Consider the following 27757-nt stretch of genomic DNA (forward strand, 5'->3'; position numbering starts at 1 on the left):
ACTGGAGTGTGCTTGCAGGTATAAGGTTACAAACCATCTCCCTGCAGTTTTTGGCTCTCTTTACACATATGAGACGCATCTCAAAAGTGGGACAACGTGAGCCGCTCAAACACAGGGACTTGTTCGGTCAGGGGTTAATCCTATTTTTTGGCAGGTACCTTTAACAGATAGGTTCATGGAAGAACATGATGTTTACACAACAGCATGTTGGATTCTAGGTACATGTAATTTGACAGGTTTGTAGTGACACCAGTGTTTTTGTTTTTGCTTTCCTCGCCCCAGTAATCATCTTGTGACCTATATAAATTTAACCTGGTCTAAACTGGTCCAACTACTCAGGGATGTGCACTGCAGATACTATCAAACTACACCAAGCCAAAGAAACCAGTGTCCAGCAGTGTGAAGTGTTACTTTGTGGAAAAACGAGACGATTCACTGATGTTTGTTCCCATTTGCATAGAGCATTATTTAATTTAAAAAGAATAGTGATACATATAGTTGTCAAGGTAAGTTTCATGTTACAGTACAGTACATTACACAATTACAATGATGTAAATTCCCTTTTATAATATGATACACTCTATTTCAGCATACTCAGTCTTTCAGTGTCAGTAGCACAAACCCATCAGGTTTTCCTCAGACTTCATATCCAACATTGCAATTGATTCAAGTCATACATGGAAGGAGGCAATGTGCAAGTTCAGAAACAAATGTAACAAAAGTAGAGTCCTTTAAAAATCAATAAGCCACATGTATGTATCTCGCTGGAATGTCAGACCCTCCCCCTCATACACACACACACACACACACACACACACACACACAAAGAAGACTGTAACTCATATAAAAAAAAAAGTGGATCAATGCAAGTGTTTGTTTTTTAGTTGTTTTTGGGACATAAATAAATTCATCTCACTTCTGTGAATCCCGAGTCATTTCTCAAAATATGTCTACATGACACATAGTTCTTTAAAGCACAAACAAGCTTTGGAAATGTGATGAATGGGGGTGTACTCAGCGTAGTGGAGGAGGAACAAACCGCATTGCTCATTCTTCCCAAGTACAAGGCATCTATTTGTAGGGAAACATTTACTTTTACTATCCATACCACTGCTGGACCTTTTTATTGCATTTCCCAATGTTCCCAAAAGGAGCAGCTCTACAATAAAGATGATAAAGAAGTTAAATTTGACCACTGCACATTAACCATCTTTTTATTTTTATACTTTTAAGGACTAGTGTAGGACTGTGTCAATATCAGTAATTCAGGAATCAAGCATCTCTCTCTTCTTCTCTCACACACGCAAACACACATTATACACAAACACACACACTTACACACACGTACTGTGTGAAATGCATAGCTGCAGAAAAAAAATGTCATCTAAAACACCTCAGAAGTCATTGCAGTCTTACTTTCTAGAGCCAAATCACATGCAGTCTGCTACAACTTGATTTGAAGTGAACAAACCCCATTTTACTGCAACAGCAGCAGCATTTGGAAATAATTCCACTTAACTGTAATGTAAACTGTAAAAGCTGGACATCCACATCATAACACACCGTAGCTGTAACTTGGCAGTAAAAACACCAGTCACCAGTTCACATAAGCTGAACAATGGAAGTGTACTAAATGTACCCAGACTAGACAAATGTACTCTGTGGATTAATCCTCAATTAAATCAGATTAGTGATGGTTAGGAGCGCTTTCCCAGAATCATGCACTCTGTAAGTCATTTCTAATGCATGCATTCATCATTGGGCCCGAAACAGTCTTTAAATTAGTAAATGTTCTCCTGTGGTCTGCAACTGGTTTTAGTACCATGAACACGTCACATTATTTACATCTCATAACAACATTAAGAGGCTCCTAAGGGAAACCCGGCATTTTGTGTAGGCCAGTAAAAAGAAACAAGAACCCTCATTAATTAGATAAGGCGCCAAGGTGTGCAAAGATTTCATAAATGAAATAAAATTCATTTCCATGTGATGATTGATCACCAAAATAACTATTGAAAATCAAGTAATACAATCATAAATAACAAAAAGACTGTACAGACATATAAGTACCCACATAAATAAACCCTGTGACACACAATTCAATGTAGTGGTAGCGTTTCATGAGTAGTGTCAATGGGCCTCATGCAAGAACCAGTCAAACAAACCGATTGTTCTTAAGTAGTGAGGGTGATTGAAAATACTATTATTATATTATATATATTTTTGGGGTGCGAACAAATTTCTGAAATGATTTTATTTGTCCTGAACAAATAAGACACTGGTTTAAGAATGACAGTGGCTTTACCTAAATTAATTCCAGTTTATATATGATACCAATATTATTTCAATAAAAATATATACAGCATAGTGAATCAAACAGTGTGAGTTTATTTCTGGCGCAGTATAGTGATGCTCTAATGATACACTATTATCATTTTCTAAATTGTGTTATCTTATCTTATGTGACTGCTGACATGGTTTAATTTGTTATGTTTTTGCTTTGGTGGTTTTTGACAGCAGACCTCAACCTCCAGCGACAATTTCTTAGTACTGTAACGCAATTTTAGGGGCACTGTTTAATATAAGGATCTCATGAATGCGCACCTCATGAACAAGTGGTATTCATCTGTGTATTGATCCAGCAATTTACTACTACGTTTGTGCAGCTAAGAGAGTTTGGTGAATCCAGTTCAGACCAATTGCAAAAACAACCCTCAGAGGAAAAAAAAGGGCAATTTTAAATAAGAATTTTAAAATGTTCATGTCTGAGGCCAACTGGCTTTGAGCTGATTAAAAAAGGGGTTCATAACTTGGCATAAACATACATAATCCCAACTCTCCTACTTTCTTACCACACAATAACAACAACAATGCATGAATGAATCAAACACTGACATGATACAGTAGTAGAAATGCTGAAGTCAATGTTTGGAGACTGGCCCAGTGTGTGTGTGTGTGTGTCTGTGTGTGTGTGTGTGTGTGTGTGTGTGTGTTGTTGGTGGTTTAGATAAAAATGGACCCGGAGAAAAAAATGTGCTCTGCTCAAGCCTGCGTACACACCTGCTGTGTAACAGAGACAAGTCCACGAACACAGGTCCTACACACAATGTAAAAAATGGACAATGGATGGACGGAGTCCTCACTCCACCTACTTCCGTTCACTCTCTGAGCAGTGCTGGAATTGGGCAAAGCTGAGGAACACTTGCTCCAGTGATATCTGGCTCACACAATAGTCTTCAATGTGGTACTTCTCTTTGGCTGCCTCCAAAGTGCCAAACACCTAGAAAGAAATGGGCAATAAGGAGGGAGATATGAGATAGAGTGAATGAGAAGTGTGCTGAGAACATGTCTCTTGCTACCCAAGTATCCCTGTTGTTACTCCGAGCCAGAATCACATATTAAAGCTAAATTCACAATACAAACACAACACACCTGTAACTTATATCTGCAACTGCATGTATAGAGCTGCTGCGTATTCTTTTTGGAAACACATTTCTAGCATTTCAAAGTTGTTTAGGTTATTTATTCCACATGCATTTTAATGAAAAAAAAAAACATTTTTTTAAATTTCTAATTGTCAAAAACAATTACCATTTTGCTCACTAGATGGCGCTCTAACACAACACATGCAAAAGTAAGGATTTCTGTTCAAATTAATTACAGTACCTGGGCCCAGGTTAGTGTTTTGTCAGTCAAATGATAGTGCACCATTCCCTGGTGTTCATCCTTTAGTTGGCTTCCTGTGGTGAGAGGAATATTCACACAGTTAGAAAATCTACAGAGAAGCACATGCAAGCTTTGCATGGTTATCTGCCCACTGGAGTGCAGAATGAAACTGTGAATGCAAGTGCTTTATTGACACATTTCCTTTTGTTTTTCTTTAACAAATAGCACTGAATATGTCGTTTCTACTATTAATTTTGTTTACATTTACTAAAAGGTGTTTTACAATTCTAGTTATCGTTGTAGTTATTATTATAAATGTCAACTGACCTGGAAAGGTGCTTTCAATGAAGTCTTTAAACAGCTGAAGGTCACTGTCCTCCATATCAGTCTCTATGTGCACTTTAGCCAGCAATGTGTAACCACTTCCAAACTTGCTCTTCAGGTGCTGAGGACTCCCGAGGCACTTGAACTGACCATTGACCATCACTGCCAGCCTGGTACACAGGGCCTCGCACTCCTCCATACTGATGAAGAAACACATCAAGTGGAGATGTAAGCATCTCACCTCTTTTTGCTTTTTAAGTCTGTCACACTATTAATATTGTGTAAATGCATAAACAGCATTGTAAAGTTTCAGGTAGTGGGAGTTGTACTAATTTTAATAATTTATAATGTTTGACATGTCTGAAATGTTCTATAAATTCCACTGCATTCTGAAAGCTCATGCACAATGTTTACCAGTACTTCTAGGTAAATGTAAGGAACACAAAGTTATTTTCTTAAATGTAGTAAAGTAGCAGAAACAGTAATAACAAGTAAAAATTAAAAGTATTTCCTGATATCCAATAAACACTACAAATCTCACCTATGAGAAGTGATGATTATGGCTTTGCCAGACTCTCTTGTGCGTGTAACAGCATCCCACAGGAGCCTTCTTGCCACAGGGTCCATCCCAGTTGAAGGTTCATCCAGGAAGATGACCGGCGGCCCACCAATTAGAGCCATGCCCGCACTCAGCTTCCGCTTGTTACCACCACTGCATGTGTTGATGGTGACATATTATTTACACAATAATTATTTGTTGTAATTGACTCTAATATCTGGCACAAAACACATGACTACAGCTACAACTACCAACCTGTAATTGCGGACCAACTTATCAGCATGCGGCTCCAACAGCAGCGACCTGAGGACATTCTCCACACAGCCAGACACATACTTTTCTGGTATTCCTCTAAGCCTGGCATACATACTCAGAGTTTCTCTTCCTGTCATGTGGTCCAATGTGGCATCAAACTGAGGACAGTAACCAATGCGCTGCTGAACCTGCAACGCAGAGATAAATTTAATTATCCTCTAAAAATGTTTGATTTCAAAGCAGTGCTGCGCCACACTGACAAAATCGGTGAAGTTAAATTCAAAAGTTGTACGAGTGAAGTCAATTTATCTTTGAATGTATATAAACACCTCTTGCTTCCATTAGTTATTTTGCTCCTACCTTTTTAATGTCCCTCAAGATGCTGTAGCCATCAATGTAAGCATCCCCGGAGGTAACACTCTCGTCACCTGTCAGCATTTTAAATGTTGTGGTCTTCCCAGCACCATTAAAGCCCAGGAGGCCGAAACATTCTCCTTTTCCGACGGCGAGAGACAGCCTGTCCACAGCCAGGAGATTTTGCCCACTGCTATACACCTGAGAGGGAGAGATAACAGGGGCTCTGTACCACTTCTTCTTATCTCATGGTGGCACACATCTCTACTGTCACACATCTTTCCATACTAAGGTGCTGTTAATGTGTGTCATTGTTTAAAAAAAAACATTCAAACCTGTTTACAAAAGAAAGATTCTCCTTTGTTACATACCTTGCTGAGCTCTTGGAGTATGAGGGGACTACCAACCATGGACTCCAACACCGGCTGGCACTCCAAGACTTTTTTCCGCTCTTCAGCGACATCTCTGTCCTCTGGAAGGAGCCCTGCATCTTCTATTAGAGGCAACTAACACACACATATACACACAAACCCGAACAAGTAGGTAAATTGAATAAAAACATTTCAGCCACATTTCACTAAAGTGCTTTATTAAATCATTTGGAGGAGGTTTAGTCTTTCCAGAGAAACATGCAAGACTTAAATGCCAAAAAATATCTCCAGTAAAGTCTCAGTGCTGATTAATGCAGGGGTGGTGATAGATCTTAGAGGTGCCAAGAGCCTCAAGTAGCACCTTACTGCCTGATAAAGTGCAGCTGAGACTCCGGTTTTGTTATGTAAGGAGTGATACATAAAATGATCTGTATCCATTTTGGAATAAGAGACAAACATATTTATCAATTTTCAGTTTGCTCATGGCTTCCATTTTTGGTATAATAAACTGATTTGTAATTGTATTAACAGATGAACGTGCACTTAGGGGTGCAGTTTAGTTATTACTCTCATGCTGCTTTGAAAACTAACACTGTGCTAACTGCCAGACCTCTTTTATGACTGACAAATGTTGCCAACTGGCCTTCGGCCTAGCATGAACCACCCTAGTAGTAGCAGTGTGCAACTGTGACCAAGTAACTTCAAGGTTCAAGCTTTGATTTCACACCATTTGTCTATTCCCTGTACATGTAATTAAATCTGCATGATCAGAGGTCACTACAACTAACAAGTTTACTTCAGAGATTTTGTTTTGTTTCTAGGTTTAAATCTATTTATCTTTTCCCAGAGGTGACAGAGTACAAGCTGCGGTTGCTAGAAAGTTTAAGATGAAACTGGAAAATCTGCATTCTCCTAGGAAAAAAAAAGAGACACAGACAAACACTTCCTTGTTTACCAATTCATCTACCTGTTTGCGTCTTCTGCACAGGGTGGTGAGGAGTCGCCGCAGATTGCGGACACACTGCAGCTCAATGACAAACAGCAGCAAGATGAAGACCACTCCCTGAACTGAAAAGGCCACAAGAAAGCGTCCCACGCCAGGCTCTGACATCGAGAAGTAGTTTGGCTGGTATGTGATGTCTAAAACCACAAAAAATGGTAATTAAAAAACAGGGATTGTTTGTTTTTTTTATACTTGATGTGATTTTATGGTGTAATTACAATCCATGTGTAATACTGCCACCCACATTATAATTATACATTTTATTTCACAACAAATTCAATGTAAATTATGGAAATACACTCCCCTTCAAAGGTATTGTAAATAATTATTGCTATAGACTGAAAACATTTTGATTTGACATAAAAAAATGAAAATGAAATTTCAGCTTTACTTCCAGGTTTTTTACGTCTGGATCCGATACACAACTTAAAAGATAGGACCTTTTGTTTAAACACTAGTATTGTAAAATGTGACTAATAGGTGTGTTATGTTGCCCAGGTGTGTCCTCTTACATCGATTATTCAAACAATAAATAGCACTGAATGTCTTACATTCAGTTTCAGATTTGGGTCTGCAGGAAAACAACACCAGTTGACGAGAGAAACATACTTCAGCGACAACCTCCAGAGGGCAAGAGTGAGGGCATCACAATCTACAGCAAAAATAAAGGAACTGGCCTCACCGTACCAATACTTTTGGAGGGGATTTTCAGTGTTTTCTAACTAGAAGCACAGACTGTACCAACACTATGACAACAAAAACAACCTTAAAACTCTCTGGGCTACATTTATAGTACTTACTATACTGCTTGCAGATAATCTCAGTCATAAAACTGGTGCTGCAGAATGAGATGAATTCATAATTCTGGTAAAACTGACTGAAGGACATGCCGAGGCAGTAATTTGGGAAGATCAGGAACACTTTGTCCAGTAAGTGTGACAGGTCCTTCAGGTTCAGCTCTGCAGAAAGAATTCATAAGGAAGCAGTTAACAGGAATGACAACAAAACATTGTTTTATCTCACCTCCCCTGTTTTGTATCTTATCTTTGCCCCAGAATAAACACGTAGGATTTGAAGCATATGATCCCCCACTGGTTTCCCACCCACAGGCAAATATTGTATTTTTAATGAAGAGTATAGCAAGAACACCGAGCCCCAAATCTCTGCAGGGATGGGCATTGGTTGTTTTCCTACGTACTGAAGATGTACTTGTACTAAAACAGTTGGACATTTTTTAAACCTTTAAAACTTACAAGTCGCATATTAGTCTGAGTTTAATATGATTATTTGTGAAATAAATTACATTTGAAAAAGTAGCATTCATATTATATTCACTTTAATCTCTCTTTAGGTTTTTATATTGGCAAAAAGTAGTAACAGTGGAAAAAACAAAGTGCTGGGAGCGTAAGTGAGCATGTGAGTGAAAGACAAGAGAAGGAAAGAACTAGACACCTGAGAACATATCTTGACACACAAGAATCAGGTTTCTCATAACTAAAACCTAATATCATCTCAGGAAAACCTGCCCAACATGACTAGTCTGAAAATGTTTCTCATCTTCAGAAAGCTTTGTGAAAGCATATGGTTGTTATAATGAACATATTTTTCATTGGCTAATTTGAGACATGTGTTAGAAGTCAGTGTCTCGTCTCACCTGGGATGGCCATAATGGTGACGGCCAGAAAGGTGGCCGTGCCAGAAATCATGTTAAAGATGGTGAGGCGAGTGTAGGCAGTGGCAGCAGTGGAGAAGAAAAAGCTGAGTAGATACATCAGAGGCACAACAGCCCATCCATAGAGCAGCAGTAACAACAACACATCTACCAGGTGGTTATCTTCTATGAAGGCCTTGACTCCAAATGCTTTGAATACCACCTGAGGACACAAAACAATTTAAGAAATGAAAGTGTTGCAATGCATAGTGTATTTTTAGCCTGGAAAAACTGGGCCAAGTACTTAATCAAGTCTCATTATCAGACATCATACTCACCAGCATGAGGAGACAAGGCAGGAGAAAGTTGAACAGGTCCCATACCAATGCTGAAAACCAGAAGTTTGACAGGTAGACGCCGCTGACCTTCTGCACATGCTTGGACTTAATAGAGGACTCTGTTACAAGTAGCAGTGCAAACGTACTGGACAGTGAGGCCATACCATACATCAGGTTGATGGCAATGGCAAAGCCCATTTTACTTCTAAAGAGGGGAGAGGAGATTAAAAGAAGATTGGTTAGGACAGAAAAAACATGAGGAGGCTGATGATAAGACAGGAGGAAATTAATGCAAAAAAAGTATGCAAAGAAGTGTCAGAGACACAGATCAATGTATATGTACAGACTCAAGAGTGAGTTCTTGTAAAAGTACAACTTCTTTTCTTTCCTCACTTGTTCAACTTGCAATAATTGGCCGCTGTATTCTGGTATTCATATCCAATATTCACTCCTTTGAGGCTGTTTTGCTCATTACCAACTTCTGAAGGAAATATTTGGCTCTTAAGCTGCTAAATGTTCCACTATGCTGGTGCTGTGTAAATAATGCGGAGTGTTTTTATGATGAAAATAGTTTCTTGTGTGGCCGACAAGGCAATAAAAGTGGTGTAAGTGAACAGTAAAGCTGAGGAGTAGTGGTGTATTTTATCACAAATTAAGTAGAACAAAATAACTGACAGTCATACAGTACATCTAAACTCTTGTTATGTTTTATAGACAGTGAATTCCCTTGGAAATCCCCATTATGTTTGAATGATGGATAATAGAGTCTTCCTTTACATTTTCTCCTGGCCCTTTTCTCTCCAAACCCACTTCAAATTACTCATATTATGCTAATTGGTCCCCACCACCCTCCACTCACTCAGTCAATTGGTTCTGGGCGATCTCAGATGGGTTGGGCGGCATAGGGTAATTTCCCATCTCAATAGAAGCGTTCGGCCCTGCCAGAAGTTTGTACAGAGCATTGTCCACCATCATGAGGGCTGTGGCAGGTGTATGATATCCCTGATTGTTGAAGTAGGCTATAGCTTCTGAGTGTTGGCTGCTTCTGGCAAGGAAAGAAGCACCCACCACACAGCGCTCGTTGAAGCTGCCACCCTCTTCCTCTGCCTGGGTCAAGATGTAATCAGTAATGTCTGAGGGGAGAAAGAGAATGAGGAAATGTGCTTCAGTAAATACTTGGCTAAGCAGTCAAACCAAGTCCTGTTTCTCTCAGTATGCTTACCAGTGATGTTGATGAATTGGCCTAACTGAGCAGAAAGCTGAGACCTGTATGTATTTGCTAGAGCAGAGGGCAGGGGACCAGCCCCAGGCTGCAGTGCAACAGGGACCCTGGTGGGGCCATAGCGATTGAGTAGCAGTCTTAGTTGAGGGGCATCCTCGTAACTGGGAAACGTGCGTGCCACAACCAAGGCCACAATAGTGAAGACTAAAGGAACCAGGAACTGAGCCACCATCACCTTCCAGTTTCTCCAGCTGTATAGTGCCCTTTTAAGGAACATAGCATAGAACTGCTGCAGGTGCAGTCTGACCTGGTGCAGTACAGAGGAGGAAGTGAAATGTGAGCGATGTAACCAATATGCAGAAAACATGAAGTATCGGTTTGCTTACCCCTAACTTACCCCTGTGTTCAGCTTGATGTTGGAGCAGTCCTCAGAAATTAGTGTTCCACTGTCAGTGAAGTCAGTGACATCAGTCATGCCGCTGATGCTGCTGGCATCATCTGTGGTCCAGTCATGAGACCGTCTCTCATGTTGGTACTGCAGGGCCGGCAGCTGGATGGCCTGGATGTCCAAACTAGAATCCACCAATTTTCCCACCCTGAACATACAAATGGCTGATTTAAATATAAAGTTCATGACCATGAAAATATATAAACAAAAAAAAGTTACTTCAAAATCTTTGCTCAAACCTCAAATCCAATTGACCAGTTTTCATGTTTTTCCATTTAGCAGCGCAGTGGGGTGAGGAAACCCAGTGCTGCTTGCAAATAATGCTATTTCTGGGTTTGAGAATTTAATTATCAGTGAGACCATCTAATGAAGCTACATACACAGAAGGGCAGATCCCAATCTACAGCCCTTATTTAGCCAGACACAGTGTGCCTCTATGAGCAGAATGTCAAATATCAACAAGTAGATCAGTCTAATAATTTCTACATCAACTGTGGAATTTATTAAAATGACTATTATACAAAATGTACTGTATTTGAAATTTTGTGTTTACAATAAAATACATATGCAGCCTTAAAGGTAGCAGTGTAACTATAGTCATCAGTCAGTGAGTTATTTTACTCTGATGCGAAATGTTTGATGCCAGAATAGAGCTAAATGACCAAATGTTCAAACAGCAGTTTTTCTTGGCCATAGCGTTTATGGCCAGAACGCACTGATGGACTTTCACTTTGAGTTGTAAATAATGACTCCTGTGGGACAAACATTCTCGGCAGCACAAAATACACTTGTGCTCACTGAAGGAACATGCAGTGTTAGCTGTCTGCAGTAGAAGCACTCTTTTGCTTGTGCTTGTTGCTGCAGATACACATTTCAAGTACACAGATATAGGACAGTTGCATTTAGCTTACTGAAGTGTGATTTCTGCAGATAAAAATACATCAGAAAGCAAAAAAAGCACCTGAGACTGAAGGTGTGAGCAGAGGAAAGGAGGACAAACATATCAGTCATAGCACTGGTTTGCTCGTACACAAAACTTACCGACCAACCAGTGGTTGCTTATTACAATAAACCGTAGTTTGTGTTTATAGGCATACAAACTCTCAATGAAAAAAGCACCAAAACAAGGTCTTTACATGTGAATATAAACTGCATTATAGTTTTATTTCTTACATTTTCTTTGTTTTTGTTTTCATTAAAAAGGTTATTAGAAATAATTATTATAACAATTATAATAAATCATCACATTTTTTGTGATTATCAATAAAGATTTGTCCATTTAAATGTATAGTTGTAAATGTTTCTCATATTTTGACTTCCTGGTAGCTTCATAGTTAGTAAATGAGAAGTCAGACTTTTTGCTGACTGTGCTGAAAACAAACCTGTGGAATAATTTTTAAAGGCCAAAAACAAAAAAATAAATAACGATATGGACAGTCAGTACAAATGCACCATCATCAACATGAAGTCTGGGTTAAATTCCACAAATTCCAAAACACACGTATACATGTATACACAAAAGTAGGAAAGTGACTCCTCCACCTAGCATAGGACATTGAAGACTTATCTTATTACCCATGAGATATTTCTCTTACCTGAGAAAAACCTCTTCCATTGTAGTTACAGAGGCTCCATAGCTGGCGATGCCCAGTTCGTCTCTGTTCATCTCCAGCTCAGCAAACAGAAGCTCAAACCTGGGCAAGAATAAAAAAAACAAATCCCCTCACTTAAAGTTTCACAACTTCACCGTGTCACAGTGTTTTAAATTAAATTATATGTAGCCCAAATGTAAGCATAGAACAGTAGCAAAGGATGCCACTGTGGAATCACAGTCTAATTTGTGGGGTGGGTGGGTGAAGTGGAGGGTATTGATTTTTCAGTATATGAAAAGGACCATAAAACAAGCTAACAGGACAGATGTTTATACACCACCAAATAACCTGTAGGATAAGAGAAATTTAGAGGTCAAGGTGCAGAGAGAAATAATGTGCCTAAAACATCCATTAACATACACAAATATTCACTGCCCGTCCAAAAAAAGTCACTCCAATATTTCGGTGGACCGCGTTTAGCTTTGATTACGGCACGTATTCGCCGCGGCATCATTTCAAGCTTCTGCAGTGTCTGAATTTGGTTTCTGGTCATACCAGTTCACAAAAAAAAAAAAATCTTACACTTATACCACATGAAGCTGCAACAGCTCTTTCTAGAGAACTTTACTTTAGAGTTTGTTTTAGATATTTGCTTGCTTTGTACTTCACTTATCCCTCACTTGTACTTTTAGGTTGTAAGATTTTATTCAAAGTGACTTACAACTTAAAGGTAAAAAACTAAATGTAAATATAAATGGGCTTGAGGTCTCTTCAGATGTTTTCTTTGTTTGATTCATGCCAATAACTTTACCCTTCTGAAACAGATGAACATATTTTCCACGACCACAGGATGTTTGTTTATGAATTGCATTTAAATAATGGAAAAATCTCTAATAATAGCTAGGGGCTAGGACAAGTAATTACAGTTGTTTCTTTTTTGCCTGACTTACTTGCTGGTGCTTTCTTTAGGTAAGATGTAAGAGAGTTCGGCTCCAGCGCTGCTCTCCAGTGTTGCATTAGGAACATACATGTGGACAAGGCGAGAGATCTCAGATACATTACAAAGGGCATCCTTTACAATCACCATGTGGTAGCCGGCACCTGGTGAGCAGATTAGAGAATAAGCCTGTGTAAATAATCTAACCAATTATATATATTCCCATGATTAATATGAATGGCAGCATGTTCTGAGTCTGCTGCAGATATTTTCAATACCACTCTTTACATACCATATTTGTTCTTCAGGAAGAGTGGTGACCCACAGCATTGCAGCTCTCCTCCTGCCATGATGGCGATACGGTCGCCAAGCAGGTCGGCCTCATCCATGAAGTGTGTAGTGAGCAGGATGGTGCGACCGCGCTTTTCCCCTTGCAGAAGGTCCCACGTGGCACGTCGAGCTGATGGGTCCATACCTGATGTGGGCTCATCTAACATCACCACCTGTAGTTGTAAAGAGTTTGGAATATGGGAAGGTGGATGTGGAGGAAGGATGGAACAAAAATAATGAGAGTAATGAGAGTCTTTTACCTTGGAATCTCCAATGAGGGCAATGCCAATAGAGAGTTTCCTCTTCATGCCACCAGAGAGTGTTTTGGAGCGAGCATGTCGCTTGTCTTCAAGGTTCAGGATACGGATGATTCGGTCCACTTCATCTGGAATCTTGTCTTTAGCGTAGCCTTTCAACTAGACATGAGGCAGAAGGTGACACTTTGAACACATGGACCAACCTAAACTACCTGGATTAGTTTCACACAAAAAAGTGCCTTTCTGCAGAGCAAGTGGAAAAGTACAGTATTAGATATTAGATATTTAATAAATATCTAATACAGAAACAATGTAAACAACATAGATTACAATCAGCATTTAAATACAGGGGTAACTCCACACAAAAGATGTGTGTCGTTGTATATTCAGTGTATGTATAATTATGTGAGTACCTGTGCATAGAAGAGCAGGTGCTCTCTGACTGTTAGATTATCAAACAGTACGTCATGCTGGGGACAGAGTCCCAGACTGCGGCGGATCAGAGTCATATCCTGACAGATGTCATAACCAGTGATATAGGCCCTGCCACTAGTGGGTGGAAACAGACCTGGAGCACAAAGACAGATGGGTTAATGTCATTTAGGAGGCAAACTGGAGTGTGTTTGTGTGTAGACTGCTTGCTTTCAAAGGTCTTTAAACTGCTCACCTGTCAGCATAGACAGTGTTGTGGTTTTCCCAGCACCGTTGTGTCCTAGCAGCACCGTGATTTGTCCTTCAAACATGTTGAGTGTAAGATCTTGCACTGCCTGCCGCGTCTTGTTACCCACTTTAAATTTCTGTTAAAAGGGGTAAAATGTTTACATGCATTACCTGAACAAGTAGGGGAAGAGTAACCTTGTTTGCCTATTCACCATCTTACTAAAGCAGTGGAATTTAAATTACATTTTTCAATATAAGAGGAACATTCTTCCTAGTCACGAGGTCCATTTCACTGCTCACCTTAGCGAGATGTTTAATCTTAATTCCAGCAACAAGTCCAGCTGGCTCATCCTCTATGAACTCTCCCTTCAGTGCCTTTTCTGCATCTTCCTCTTCCTCCTTTTCATTCAGCAAAGCCATGCGAGGGCTGCCACACCAGTATGAAGGCTGCACATGTGGTGATTAAGAGAAAGTGATGGATAGAGAGAGGTAACAGGAGTGAGGTGAAAATGGCTTAGTTAAAAAAAGGTACAATGGTAGTATATAGTCATAATGTACTCTACAGATTAAAAGGATAAAATCAATTCATGAACAGGATGCAACAAGGAAGCAGAAGAATACAATCATTCATAAAAACACGAGAGCGAGAGGGCCAACATTAACATTGTTCATGTACGCTCTAAATTACAGGGGATTGTTTCCTGACCGAGCCTCCCTCGGGGGCACTTCCTAAGAATCAGAGTCAAGCCTTCACTTTCTGCACTGTAGAAAGAGCATCTCACACCCACACACAATGGACAAAGAAAAGTGCGTCAATGTCTAATCCACACCCTGCTGGCAGTCTTGAATTCCTGGCTAGTGGGAAATGGGTCAGTATAAGTTTATTTTTGTGCTTCTGTATATGCACGCCATTTCGTGATCGTCCATAGTTCTTATAAAGATAAACCTTATTTGTCTTGGTTGGCCAGACTTAGACATTTCCTGTTATTCTAGCTAGCTGAACTCAAAGACTTCCTCCGGGCAATATGTTGTGACCTCTCATTTTCAATCCCCTACAATGTCACTATATCACTGTGGCCACTTTCAATGAGTGAAGCCATTCCTCTAAGAACATGTTCTCTTACAGGAGACCTCAGACCTGACCTTACAACTACCTGATAGTGATGAAAGTGCTGAACACTGCAATGAATTGCAAAACACGATGTAATAGTCTTGTCAAGTTCAATTATATATGTATACAGTGGCAAGAAAACGTATGTGAACCTTTTGGAAATTCATGGTTTTCTGCATCAATTTCTCATAAAATGTGATCTGATCGTCATCTAAGTCAAGAGTAATAACAAATACACTGCCCAACCACAAAAAAAAAAGTAATCAACTGGATTTAACTAAGCAAAAAGGTAAGAGCCTCCCACTGGATATTTACTGCATGGACGATTCTTTTTCAGCTGGCAACAAGTTATTTAACCCTAACTGATGCAGTGAGAAGCTCGAGCTGAAATATTGGGAAAGAGTGGTTCAGGGAACATGACATATTATTTTTCACACATGCTTTGGCCACCACAGGGTCCAAACCTATGGTGTTTATGGCAGGACACCACAAAGAAAGCCAATGCTTACTAAAAACAACATTGCTGCATGCCTGAAGTTTGCCAAAGAACACATCGACTCCACAGCAGTATTGGCAAAATGTTTTGTGGACTGATGAAACTACATCTGGCATAAAAAGGTCACTGCATATCATCATTAAAACATCATCCCAGTCGTAAAGTAGGGTGCAGGAAACATAATTTGGGCCTGCTATGCTGCTTCAGGGCCTGGCCAGCTTGCAGTAATTGGGGGGAAGATAAATTCCCAAGTGTAAAAAAAATGTATTGAGCATAATGTGAGAATGTCGGTACGTCAGCTGAAACTCTGTAGAAGTTGGGTGATAAAATAATTTTTTAAAAGTTGCATATTAAGATGAACGTTACAGCACATTTTTCTATGAATTCATGTACAAACTGGGTAGTTTTGAAACATACCAGTACAAAGAAGTAAGATGGTAAAGGCACTCCATATTCCCCAGGAAAAACTGCCTCCATGTACCAGGCCACCAGCCCATAAAGCACAGAGTCAAACAGCAGCAAACCCATAACTTGGCCCAAGGAGAAGTCATCATCCACCGTTACAGAGTCAAACAAGTTGTACCACTGAATTCCTGTACCTATAGGAATGCAGTATAAAACAAAAGACATGGATTAAAAGTACTTTACACACAGGAATAAATAAAACTTGGCATCAAGACTTGGCATCAAGTCTCACCTTTGCCTTCAAACATTCCTATAAGCTGAGCACCCATGGCCATGGCCACGTTGGAGATAAGACAGGCTGAAACCTTCTGGGCATGGCTCAGTATGTCGTAGCGGGGCCACAGGAATAAATAAGGCAAGTAGCTCAAGAAGTAGATGAAGCCACCCGCTGCTGCTGCCACGTTGGCTGAAGTAAGAGTTAAAAAAGAATAAGAGTCGATGGGATGCTAAACAAAAAAAGAATAATAAGACTCATGTAAACTTGCATAACCAAACATCTGAAACAGAAAAAGCTAGTGACTTGCATAATCCTGTTACAGGGCTGTTTTTACTTCCACTTTTAGATAACATGACATAACCTCTCAAAAGAGCACTTGTGACAGACAATGTGACATTTTCAGACTTCTTGGAACATGCATTGATTTACTGTCTTTATTTGTTCCTAATAAGCAGTGCTGGTAGTGGCATTAGTGGGTGGGCAGAAGGATCTAGGCAGCTGCAAACACAAAGACAGCCAGGAGAGAAAAGTACCCTGTATTTGTTCAAAGATGGCCAAGGAGAGCACTGAAGAATCCTTTCTGTGGTTTGGCCTATTTTCTGTAAAAGCCCCTTATCTCATCGCTTCTCTTTTTCTGCTTACGATCATTTCTAGGAAAAGCTTACAAGAGAACCTAGTTGAGCTTTATTAGATAATGGCATCTTTATGTTTTAGCATTTATATGTATATAAAGCATAACAGAGAAAACAACATGATAATCTGGTTTGTTTAGTTTGCTATGTTTTGCAGTCCTTTAATGATTTTATGCTGTCAAATATTACAGTTGGACAATCATTAAGGAATCAGAGACGGGTCAGAATAAAAGAAAGAAAGGAAATACCTAACAGGAAGAAGCGAAGAAGATTAAAAAATTCACCTAAGGTGCTCAGTCTCTTCATGTCAAAGCAATAAAAGGAAAATTTCCCTGGGTAGGTGCTATGTTACATCATGAGACAGACAGTATGATTGGTGGAAGAAGAATTTCAACACCTCATTGTAAACTAACAAAATTAGACACTTTTTAAACCTATTTGTCTTTTCTATTCTGCCCAGGAGGACAAAAGGCTTTTATCATACCCAATCATAATCAAGTTTTGGATCCCTGTGATAACTATAAAGCCAACAAAAACATAAACATATACCTGAGAGGACATGTGTATAACTGCTTTGCAAAAGCTTAAATAAAACTTGAGCTGTCAAGCACTTGCAATCTGAGCAGCTTTGCTGAGAGAGTTGAATGGGGATTTGAATGAGAGGGTTTGGAGTGAATGAAAGCACAAAGAGGGTGAGGGAGGAGGAACATGAGAAAAGGAAGTGATAAGATATAAACAGTGTTCTTTTTCCCATATGCTGTTCGGGATAGGTCAGGTGTTTTCATTTCACATGGATGAAAAGAGCCTTTAACTACGATAAAAGTAATTTTAAAGTGAATAAAATATTTCTCTGCACAAAGACATGCACCTTATATAGTATACTTATAAAACATTAGGATTTACTAATAATAATTTACTTTATATTAGTTAAAGCTTTACACTCCTTCAAATGATCAACACTTTGTCTATAAAACACTATAGCTTAGGTTTTTGTGCAGTTTGAAGAAGCTTTTGTAACTACAGACTATTTATTGTTGCTTTAATGCTTTGTACAAGCAGAGAAAAAAAAAACAGACACCCTCATCTACATCTGAGAGACCACACACAGTGAGGGCGCCACAGCAAAATTAAGCAAAAGAGTGTAGTGTAATTGACATTTGACACACATACAATAGAGCACAGCACAAAGAAAGGGTGTGACAGTCAAAACTAAGATAATTATCATTTAGAAGTTGTCAGACATGGAGGCACAAACACACGCACCTCGTGAGAAGAAGGCACTCATCATGAAGCTGAAACTGATGGTGGCCACAGCGAAGATGAGCAGGAAGACAAAGACCAGAGTGGGGTCACTATGGGTCAGCACTGCTCCATTAGGGCTCACCTAAAACAACACATACAGTTCCAGTGCTCGGTTAAGACTTACTGAGGCACATTTACAGTCACCAAATGAACATTGAGCGATTCTTCAGGAACTGCAAAAATATTTGATTATGAGCTGTCTATTCAAATGAAACGTCAGCATATGAATAGAAGATTACTACCTGGATGCAGAGCAGCAGAGTAACAAAAAACACTGAAATAGAGAGGAACAGGAAGAATGTGAGGAACCAGGCACTCCAGTGAAGCCAGTTGCTGAGACCCATCATCCTCATGTACTCCTGATATCCATGAGAAAAGGCAGAGGTAAAGGATCAGTTTGACAGTCCTATTATTCATTTTAATATACAGAAAATCTGGCAATATACAGTACACCATCACACCTTGAGCTTCCTTTCCTTTTCCTGCACCACGGCTCGTACTATGTTGAGGGAAGTGTAGGTGAAGCTGAGCACCAACAATAGGGGCAGTTGGTTCTGAATGGCCAGGATGAAGACATCGTATATAAAGGCAGGGTAAGGAAACCGTGACACAACCACTCTGGTGTGATACAGCAGAGAGGTAGCAGCAGTACTGTTGTAAGACTTCATGATGGCTTTGTCCACTGCATGCTGCACTGCCAGAAAGCCCTCTCTGTAGTAACCTTGAAGAAGAAGAAGAAGAAGATAAAAAAAGAGTGAAATTCAATTCAATTCAATTCAATTCAATTCAATTCAATTCAATTCAATTCAATTCAATTCAATTCAATTTGTATAGCACCAAGTCACAACAGAAGTCATTTTCTGTTGTGGAACTACAGAAAATAGATTATTACCACCCTCATAACGCAGCTAGTCTGTGTTTGAGACACGACAACTCCATCTTTAAAGTTGTTCAAACTTCCCTATAGAGGTAGACAACTACATCTTCTATGTCTGCCTAAGTATGTTCCTTCATCCCATTATAGCTCCATTCAACTTTAGAACTTCAATATAAAAAAAAGGTCAACTCCTCTAATTCCCAATTCAACCGTCCGGAGGCACAAATGTGAAGGTTAATTTAAGAGCATTTGATGTCACCTGAAAGGTGCCTAACACATCACAAACAGCCTAACAACTGATGCAAGGGAACACTGATCGTGCCAAAACTGGTTAGCACTCATCATGCTCAAGATGCCAAAATGATGTGGTTGCCATGGAAACCCGGTGAAGGCTCTCACTTTAGATATAGTGGGAAATTAAGAGCTATTCATTTACCATGATTTCTATCAAAATAGAAACACAACTTTTATGATCTCATGAGTTAAGCCCCTTAAAAAAAAATCCAAAAAATATGAGGTATTTAAGATTCTCTTTCAGATATTGCGAGACAAAAAAGGTTACAAAAGGGGGAGACACAGATAAAAACAAACAAAGACTGAAAGAGATGAATTGTCTTACCGGGCGTGCCCCCATCCTTGTCATACTGCTCTCTTGGCCCAGGCAGCTGTAAAAGGGGAAACAGGCTGAGCGTGTGCCAGTCCAGGTCACTGTTTGGATCCAGCTCCATCTTCTCCTTACCTGGGGCATTTCGTGGCGTGAAGGAGAAACGCAAGTGGTAGCCCACCTGAGAACAGAATTAGTGGATTAAATCAAAGCCGAGACAAATGGAGGAGGGGGGGGTCACACATCCGGTCTCATGTCTCTTTTGTCAGTTATCTTGTAGAGAAAAAAAAATCAACTATGCAATAAATCTTATGTTTTGTACATATTCAACTTGGAACATTTCAATGCAATTCATAAAATTTAAATTTTTTCTTCAAGGGACATTTAACCAATGTGTTAGTGATAAGGTGGAGGCCTGTTTGGTGCAATCTCCGTTTATGGTTTTGATTGCGAAGCCAGCGATAGGGGTTGTAAGCAAACATATGTTTGTTCTAAGTCCTGTGTAAAACAAAGCTTGAGAACAACTCATCTGAAGGACTGAGATCAATATAACAGAGAAATAAAAAGGTAAGTTTGTTTCATGTTTTGTTTTATTAACTTTTATAGTTTTATGCATCTGATAGCCAGGTTAACTGTCCCTTAACAAGGACAACAAAGTTTAACTGTATAGATCAGAGACACCGGGAAAGAGAAGCACACAGAATAGCACTGGGAGTGAAATTTGTTTATAAATGTGGAAAAATGATTCACCCTAAAATGTGGGAGTACATTTCTCACTCCCTATTCCCTATTCACACACTCACTAGCCTATTAAGTGTGTCAGGCATTTCCATTACACTCAAATAAAGATTTTTCACACTGTGTGAAGCTGTGGATTCATCTGTCCTCTGTCAGGTTTTTTCCTACTAAACAGGAGGAACCGGAGGATACATTACAAGTCTACCTTTACGCTACTTGACATTTAATCAGAGCAACCAGACTGGTACTAATCAAGTCAAAACATGCAGTTACCATGCACCGCTGTGTTTTTTCATGAACCTTAACAAAACATGAGCTTCTTTGTTAGTCTAACATCTTTACTTAATGTTTAAACTATCACCTGACAAAAAAAAAAAAAAAAAGAAAAAGCAGTCGAGTGCATAATTACACAAATAGGCTTTCAGGGAGGAGAATGAGTGCATGAGCCAGGAAAGACTGGTTCTGACACTTTCACGGTATCTGTTCCTTCTTACACTGAGATCAGTAAAAGATTAACAGAATATAACAGTATATTTTTTTTACAACACTTTAATAAGTTACGCTTCTGTAAAACTAGAGAAAAACTGAATTTTATGCTGTGGCTAGACTCCACGGTGTTTTTATCACTTTATCAGGCAACAAAACAACGCAGGACAGCTGCACCCACTCCTCAAGATTCAACAACAGACAGTGTATGACTCTGTGTGTGTGTGTGTGTGTGTGTGTGTGTGTGTGTGTATTCTGCCTTTTACCTTTAGGGGCAGAGGTTCATCATCATAGCTGAAATGATGCTCAAACACCACAGCAGCCAGTATATTTCTCGACTGAGGGTCATTTCTCACGTATTCCTCAAACTGCTCTTCTGTCTCAAACCCAGACACTGGAAAGAAAAAAGAAACATACACACAGACATGTTGATTCCATTAGTTGTAGTGTGGTATTCACCTCACGTACATCTGATTTCGTGCCTGTCTTATTGCTCGACCTTGATGCTTGCTATTCTTACCGACAGCCAAGACATTGGTCTAGATGGTATTAGCATACTGAATCATACAGCCAATACTATCAAAACAAGTCCACATGCTTTCTTTGACATAGGTCCAAGTCCCAATAAAAGTTCATATATAAATATATGCATGAATGTGAAAACACAAAACATGCAAACAGGCAATAATAAACAGATTTTACTTTTCCGTTTCACAATTTCTTTAGTGTTGCAGAACTACGTTTCTCAATAGCATTTTTCATTTCACTTATCAAGTACACATGAAGGTATTTTGTGCAGCAAACCACGCTCGTCCTAGGGTTAAATCTGGGTCAGCATTATGAAGTAAACACTTGCAGGGAGACACATAGTAGGTGGGGAGTGCGCAGTCAGACACAGACAGATCGAGGACAAACAGCTGTAAAACACACCAAACACGCCCTCGACACACTAATTTAACAAACTTCTAATTTCCAAAACAGTAACATGTTAAAAGGACAGTTGCAATAGATAGTAACAATTAACAGAAATGTTGGGCAAAAGACTTCTGCCACAAGCGGGAGTTTTGCACATGCAAACAAAACTGCCCTGAACGAGGATGGTTTAGTGGTTTAAAACAAATATTGACATAATCCACATTTGTTTTATTAATGCTACATTTTAAATTAATGGAATATCACATTTTTTGGGGTCTTCTGTTCATGCATGACTTTAAAATTCAGCAAAGATAGAAGGCTAGTAGATTCCCCTCCACCTTTTCCTTTGAACATTGAGGCAAGCTAAATTATTCATCAATGGCTAAGCTGGGATCACAGACAACTGTGGCTTCTGTTTCACACAGATGCTCTTTGTCCACATTTCCAGCAATGTGATAACAGATATGTAAAGAGCATTTTTGCACATCGGACTCTGTCTGCACATTTCTATGAACTACAGGTCACATCGAGAGGGCCTGTGTTTGAAATAAAAAGAAAAACAAAGTGTGAACTTATTACTATTTAAACTTCTACATGATACAGTCTGCAATGAGAGAAAGGTGTGGTATATTTGCTCTCTTTATTGTTGTTTCTAGAGGAGCCACTGTTCCCACGTCTGTCCCAAATTAGTTCTAAGGCTCAGGTATTGATTTAAAGTGGTGGTGGTACTGGCTGAAACGATGTAGGAACATATAGCTAAATCCCATTAAAAACCTTTTACAACTTACATGTTATTAAGGCATAATATATATAATACTGGCTCCATCTGAACACAAAGGCTGTTGATAAGATAATTTAAAATATGCATATTGATCAAAAGCACACCACTGCCTTAGAGAAACGATCTGAATCAATACTGTTATGGTTTACCAATATACATTGCTTTACAATTCAGTTTGCATTTCACAGTGGCACTTGATTTAAAATATGTTACATTAAGAAAACAGCCATATTAAATGAATAGTCGGACTTAATTGCAAAATCGTAAGTGAAGATCAAACCGCCCCACAAATACAGCGACAGGCTCACAGGTTTGCATAAGACTGGCATCAAATAAACACTAATTGTTTATTTGAATTACAGAAAGTATGTATATGTGCAGATATGTTCATTAGTGAACTTGCTGTTGGGTAGATTTCGTTTCCTTTGGTTGGACTACATTAAAGATATCTATGATTTATGATTTTGGACAGGAGTTGCCTATTAAATAAGCCACCATCGCTAAAGGTGCCCATATTCTGCCTAACTACAACTCACCTGCAGACAGAAACAAACTTTTTTTCACATCCTCTGCCACCTGACGCACCACACTGGAGTTTCTGGGTACATAGGCCAGCTCCAGAGACATCTGCTGCAATTTGAAGTGTAGCGAATCAACTGAAAAGCTCTCATAAATGGTGGCATTTGGGTAGTCCTTAAAAGGCACTTTCTGACGAAGCACAATGAGGATGGCTGAGAAGAGCAGGGGCAGCAGAATCTCCACCAGGGTGACCAGAATCTGACGTTTCTGGAGAGCAGAAATAGAGGAATAGGCTGAATAAGGTATTATCAGAAGTCGTAAAACATGACACAGAATGAAAATGTTTTATGAATAAAAATTAAACACAAATAGTTAATTCAAGTCAATATTTTCTCTATGTTGTGCATGACAGGCTATTAACGTCTCAGTAACTCGGAAACCTGAACGAAAATGAATAAATGGCATCCATATTTCAGCCACAGGTAAGTCATGGAGAATAAAATCACAGCTGAGAGCACTGCCTCATTTATAACCAAAAGCAATCCCATTTCAAAAGTGTTAATATCCTTTGAAAATTTGGAATTAGGCCATTTCACACACAGGCTATAACAAAGCATAATTTATATGACAGCCTCCACCTGCTGAGTGACTGACATACAAAGTGACTTGGACACATTCAATCTCAAATGGGGAACCTCCTTTTTAGCTCTAATCATTCTTGCATATTTATGCCTCCGTGCTGTGTTATCTTTTCAGGCTGTCTGTCTATCCAGCTGTCTGTGTGGCCACCCAGTATCTGTGAACATGGTATTTAAGGAACACTTGTAAGGTTTTTCTACGAATTTGACAAAACTTTCAACTTGGACTCGATGATAAACTGATTTGATTTTAGGCAAAGGTCAAAGTCCCACTGGCCGTGCATTCATCAAGTTCTTCTTTCAGCACACTTGTGAATCTATCTCAGAAATACCTGAGACACAAGAATTTCATTATATCTGGTACAAACATCCGCTTGGACTCATGGATAAACTTATTAGAATATGAATATGGGCAGACATGCCTGTAAACCACTATAATCACTGGTTAGTGGAGGTATGTACCCACAATGCGTAATTCTAGTGTTTTGAGACATAAACAGATTTGATAATATGACCACACTGAAAAAAAAAAAAAACTGGAATCTTCATACTTTTTGGGATTAACATTCAAACTGTGTCAGTAGCACTGTGTGTCAGCAGCTGTCAAGTTTTAAATCGATCAATCTAAATGACCTTGACCAAATATTAAATGATGTTAGTGGTTAGTGTTGTTGGATTTCTACTTAATTTTATGTAGAGAAATGTTTGAGTTCACTTATCTTTACAAATTAAAATGGATCCGAATTCAGCAAAATAAGGAAATGAAATTCATAATGTACTGAAAGCAGTACTGAAACACAAAAACTCTTAGTACTGCATAATTTACTGCACTACAAGTGTCCTAATTGATTACATGCTGTTTTAACCCAAATCTCTGATACACTGTTATTTCTATTAGGTTGTTGACATCCTTAGATACAGTACCATGACAAATGTACTTGTATCATTTAACGTGTGTGTTAGACCCTCAGTATCCAGGAAACTGAAGGCAGTCATGGTGCTGATAATGCCTTTGGGACAGGGTCCATGTGGACCACAGCGTGTGACATACAGGCAGCAGCAAATGAATGCAACACCTCCAAATAACATTGTTATCTCATACAAATGAGCTTTCAGTCAGAAATAATTAACCTTATTAACACTGCCCATCGAGCTGCTTTTATTGAGGAAATTAGCTAAAATTGATTTAAAACAGATCTTGTATAGATTACTTTGAGATTTCTTTTCTTGGTTGTGTAATTAATGTGTTTATCCTAATTCACACGCAGAAATACAGGTGACACAACATTTAATTTTGCTCTTGTTAAGCTAAATGCTGTTGTACACTACACTACTCTGATTGTAGAACAGTTTTCTGAAGTTTCAGAAGTTTTCTAAATGTGGCAGGACATCACCAAAAAGATATCAAGTGTTTTCCAGCCTTTGCTTTGTAGAGACCTGAATTACAATCTCCACAATTTTGTTGTCAAGGTTAAACCTGATCATACATTAAATTTTGGAACACAGATTACATTTTAACATGTCCACTGTGCCTGTTCCTAGAGTCTCATGCAGCCTCTGGACAACCAAAACTGGAGCAGCAGTGAGTGGATAAGGAGTGATGGAGCAATGACCACACACCAGCATGCTATGCAGCAAAGTGCCAATTCCATTTCTGAATACCTGCAGCATTGTGCAACTGTCAACTGATATTACTGTTGATTGTAAAGAAAACTATGCAAGCAATATTTCAAAGCCTTACACAGCCAGGAAATTAGGCACTGTTTGTCTTTCCAATCTTCTGTAAACTGAAGCCAAAACCTGAACCGTGATGATATGGTGTTCTGTGAACTATGCAACAATAGAGGCCTCAAGTGAACTGCTATTGTAGGACACCTTGTCTTTCTCTGATATTCTGGGTTGTGATGAAGCAAATGTAACATCCATGATATGTTAAGCAACAGCTGAACGAATCTTTAGTGACTCAAATAAAATATCGGATTTTCTGAAGACTGAGATACTTTGGATAATAATTTGTTATGGCATAACAATGAGAAAAATAATTTAATGAACAAAACAACTAGCCCACAATAGGGACTTTCCAAAAAAAAAAGCCATGTAAGGCTGGTAGAAGCATGTGAAAGCAGCCATTGTGTTGATCTAGCTAGATTCTAGCTTGAGTCTGTGATACAACAACACAGTATAAACACACTGTGGTTATCCAAGTAGCTGGGTAACATCATAAGTGGGAGAAAACAAAATGTTACTCAGTTTATTGTATTTATGGTGTCACATAAGCCTAGAACGTCATAAACACTGTCATACAGGAATCTGCTCTGTAAACACAGCTACTTCTGGCAATTCAGAGTTTAAAACAACACCAGCACCTAATAAATACACATACAGACCGGGTGAAGCATCGCCTTATTAAAACTCACCTGCTGAAGATAGTTTTTCCACACCAGTAGTCCAAATTGTCGTATTATCGCCATTTTGCTCAGAAGGCAGCACAGTCAGCTTTCTACAGCGGCTGGAAACATAAAGATATCTAGATAAATACTCAGACTTTGAAATGTTGAACTTCAAGGACTGCACATAATTATTTCTTGTACATTTGTTTCCTCTTCATAACAGCTGTGACCGCGTGCTGAGACTACTTCTTTTCTCAGTTTCTATTAAACAAAAAGTCAAGAAATGGAAAAAAAAAAGAGAAGTGAAATTGAGCAATCAGCCTTAACAAAAACAAAGTGAGGTTTGAGCAGTTTTTTGTCGTTGTTGTTTTGTTTGTTTGTTTGTTTTGTTTTACAAACAACTGGGAAGCAAAAACGTTATGGCAAAAATGTGTGTTTGTATGTAGTTAAAGCCATGACATCAACCAGGAAAAACAAAGCTGAAGCCCAACAAGGAAAAGATAAAGACAAGTCGTTGACATCTTCATGGTGAACCAGTTGGACAGGACAGTGGAGATTATTCTTTAGTCAAAACAAGGTTACACAATAGTCACAAACACATATGAACTTTTTCTAATATTGATAGTCACTATTAACAATCCACAGACTGCGATCATTTCAGTTCCTGAGGCTGCAGCAATCTAGTGTCGCTCATGTGAGTCTCATGGCAGTAAATTTAGCCTTAATGAAGTCCTATCTTACAACACGTCACGAGTTCATTAATATAACAAAACTGCTAATCACACTGAGCAGCTACATCCTCCTCATGACACATCGAGGCAAATGCATGCATGCTATTATTAATGTAATTTAATTTAGAAAAACATGTAGCTAGCAGCTATTTCTAGCGACTATTATTTTTTATTAGTATGTTCTAAGAAACAGAAAAAACCTATGTATGTGAATAGGGCCCTTAATAACAGGAACCGGCCCTTGACGTCGCTGATTGGTCCGAATCAACCTTCTGCTCCATGTGATTGGTCAGTCGACCTGCCCGTCAATCCATAAGGATCGCGATGAATACAGATGGCAGAGCTGAGGAGCAAAGCTCGGTTTTGAGCAAGCATCTGGAAATATAACGTGGCGGCTCACCGGTGTGACTTCATTTGACACTAATCGTCACCCGAAGCCTTTTAAAGAAGGGATGCAGTGGTGTTTTTTTTTGCACGAATATGTCCACTCACCACAAACAGATCGGGTTTCGGCACATAAACTTCCCAATCAGAGGTCCCTCTTCCTGTCGACGTGAAAACAAACCCTCCTGATTGTCTGAAACCTACTCCATAACCAGCGCTGCGGGGCTTCTTCCTTCACCGATGTAATCGAGGCTCGATCAGGCATTAGTGAAGCGAAGGACGTCTGCAGCCTGGTCCGGGGTTTCTCCGTCTAGTTTGCTGCCAGCTAGCGAGGAGATGACATTGCACCAGCTGCTGGATAAAGCCGTGAATTCATGGCAGAACCGACAACAACAAATCACGTGATCTCGCAAACGGGGGGGGGGGGGGGGTGTCACGTGGAAAACAGCAGCTGGACTTGAAAAGCACATCTGTCCAAAACTATAAGAAACAATGCGTACATGT

The 27757-nt window shown here is 39.3% G+C and overlaps 1 protein-coding gene across 1 annotated transcript; it reads right to left on the minus strand.

Annotated features, from left to right (window-relative positions):
* Positions 1-441: 441 nt before the first annotated feature.
* On the minus strand, positions 442-27639 carry abca3b (ATP-binding cassette, sub-family A (ABC1), member 3b). The gene is made up of 31 exons (XM_026364313.1): positions 27362-27639; positions 26166-26257; positions 23128-23377; positions 21162-21289; positions 19687-19852; positions 18652-18911; positions 18433-18549; positions 18152-18272; positions 16272-16445; positions 15992-16173; positions 14268-14414; positions 13975-14104; positions 13721-13875; positions 13311-13466; positions 13013-13223; positions 12734-12884; positions 11787-11885; positions 10141-10339; positions 9744-10050; positions 9381-9654; positions 8522-8726; positions 8187-8406; positions 7333-7491; positions 6497-6669; positions 5530-5664; positions 5165-5359; positions 4805-4992; positions 4532-4702; positions 3994-4190; positions 3667-3740; positions 442-3280 (listed from the first exon to the last, which is right to left on the minus strand). The coding sequence occupies exons 2-31, from the start codon at positions 26217-26219 to the stop codon at positions 3149-3151; spliced, it is 5130 nt and encodes a 1709-aa protein (XP_026220098.1). The 5' UTR covers positions 26220-26257; positions 27362-27639; the 3' UTR covers positions 442-3148.
* Between the last annotated feature and the right edge of the window lie 118 nt (positions 27640-27757).

The sequence above is a fragment of the Anabas testudineus genome, chromosome 8 (genome assembly GCF_900324465.2).
Source record: "Anabas testudineus chromosome 8, fAnaTes1.2, whole genome shotgun sequence".
In the NCBI taxonomy this organism is placed as follows: Eukaryota; Metazoa; Chordata; class Actinopteri; order Anabantiformes; family Anabantidae; genus Anabas; species Anabas testudineus.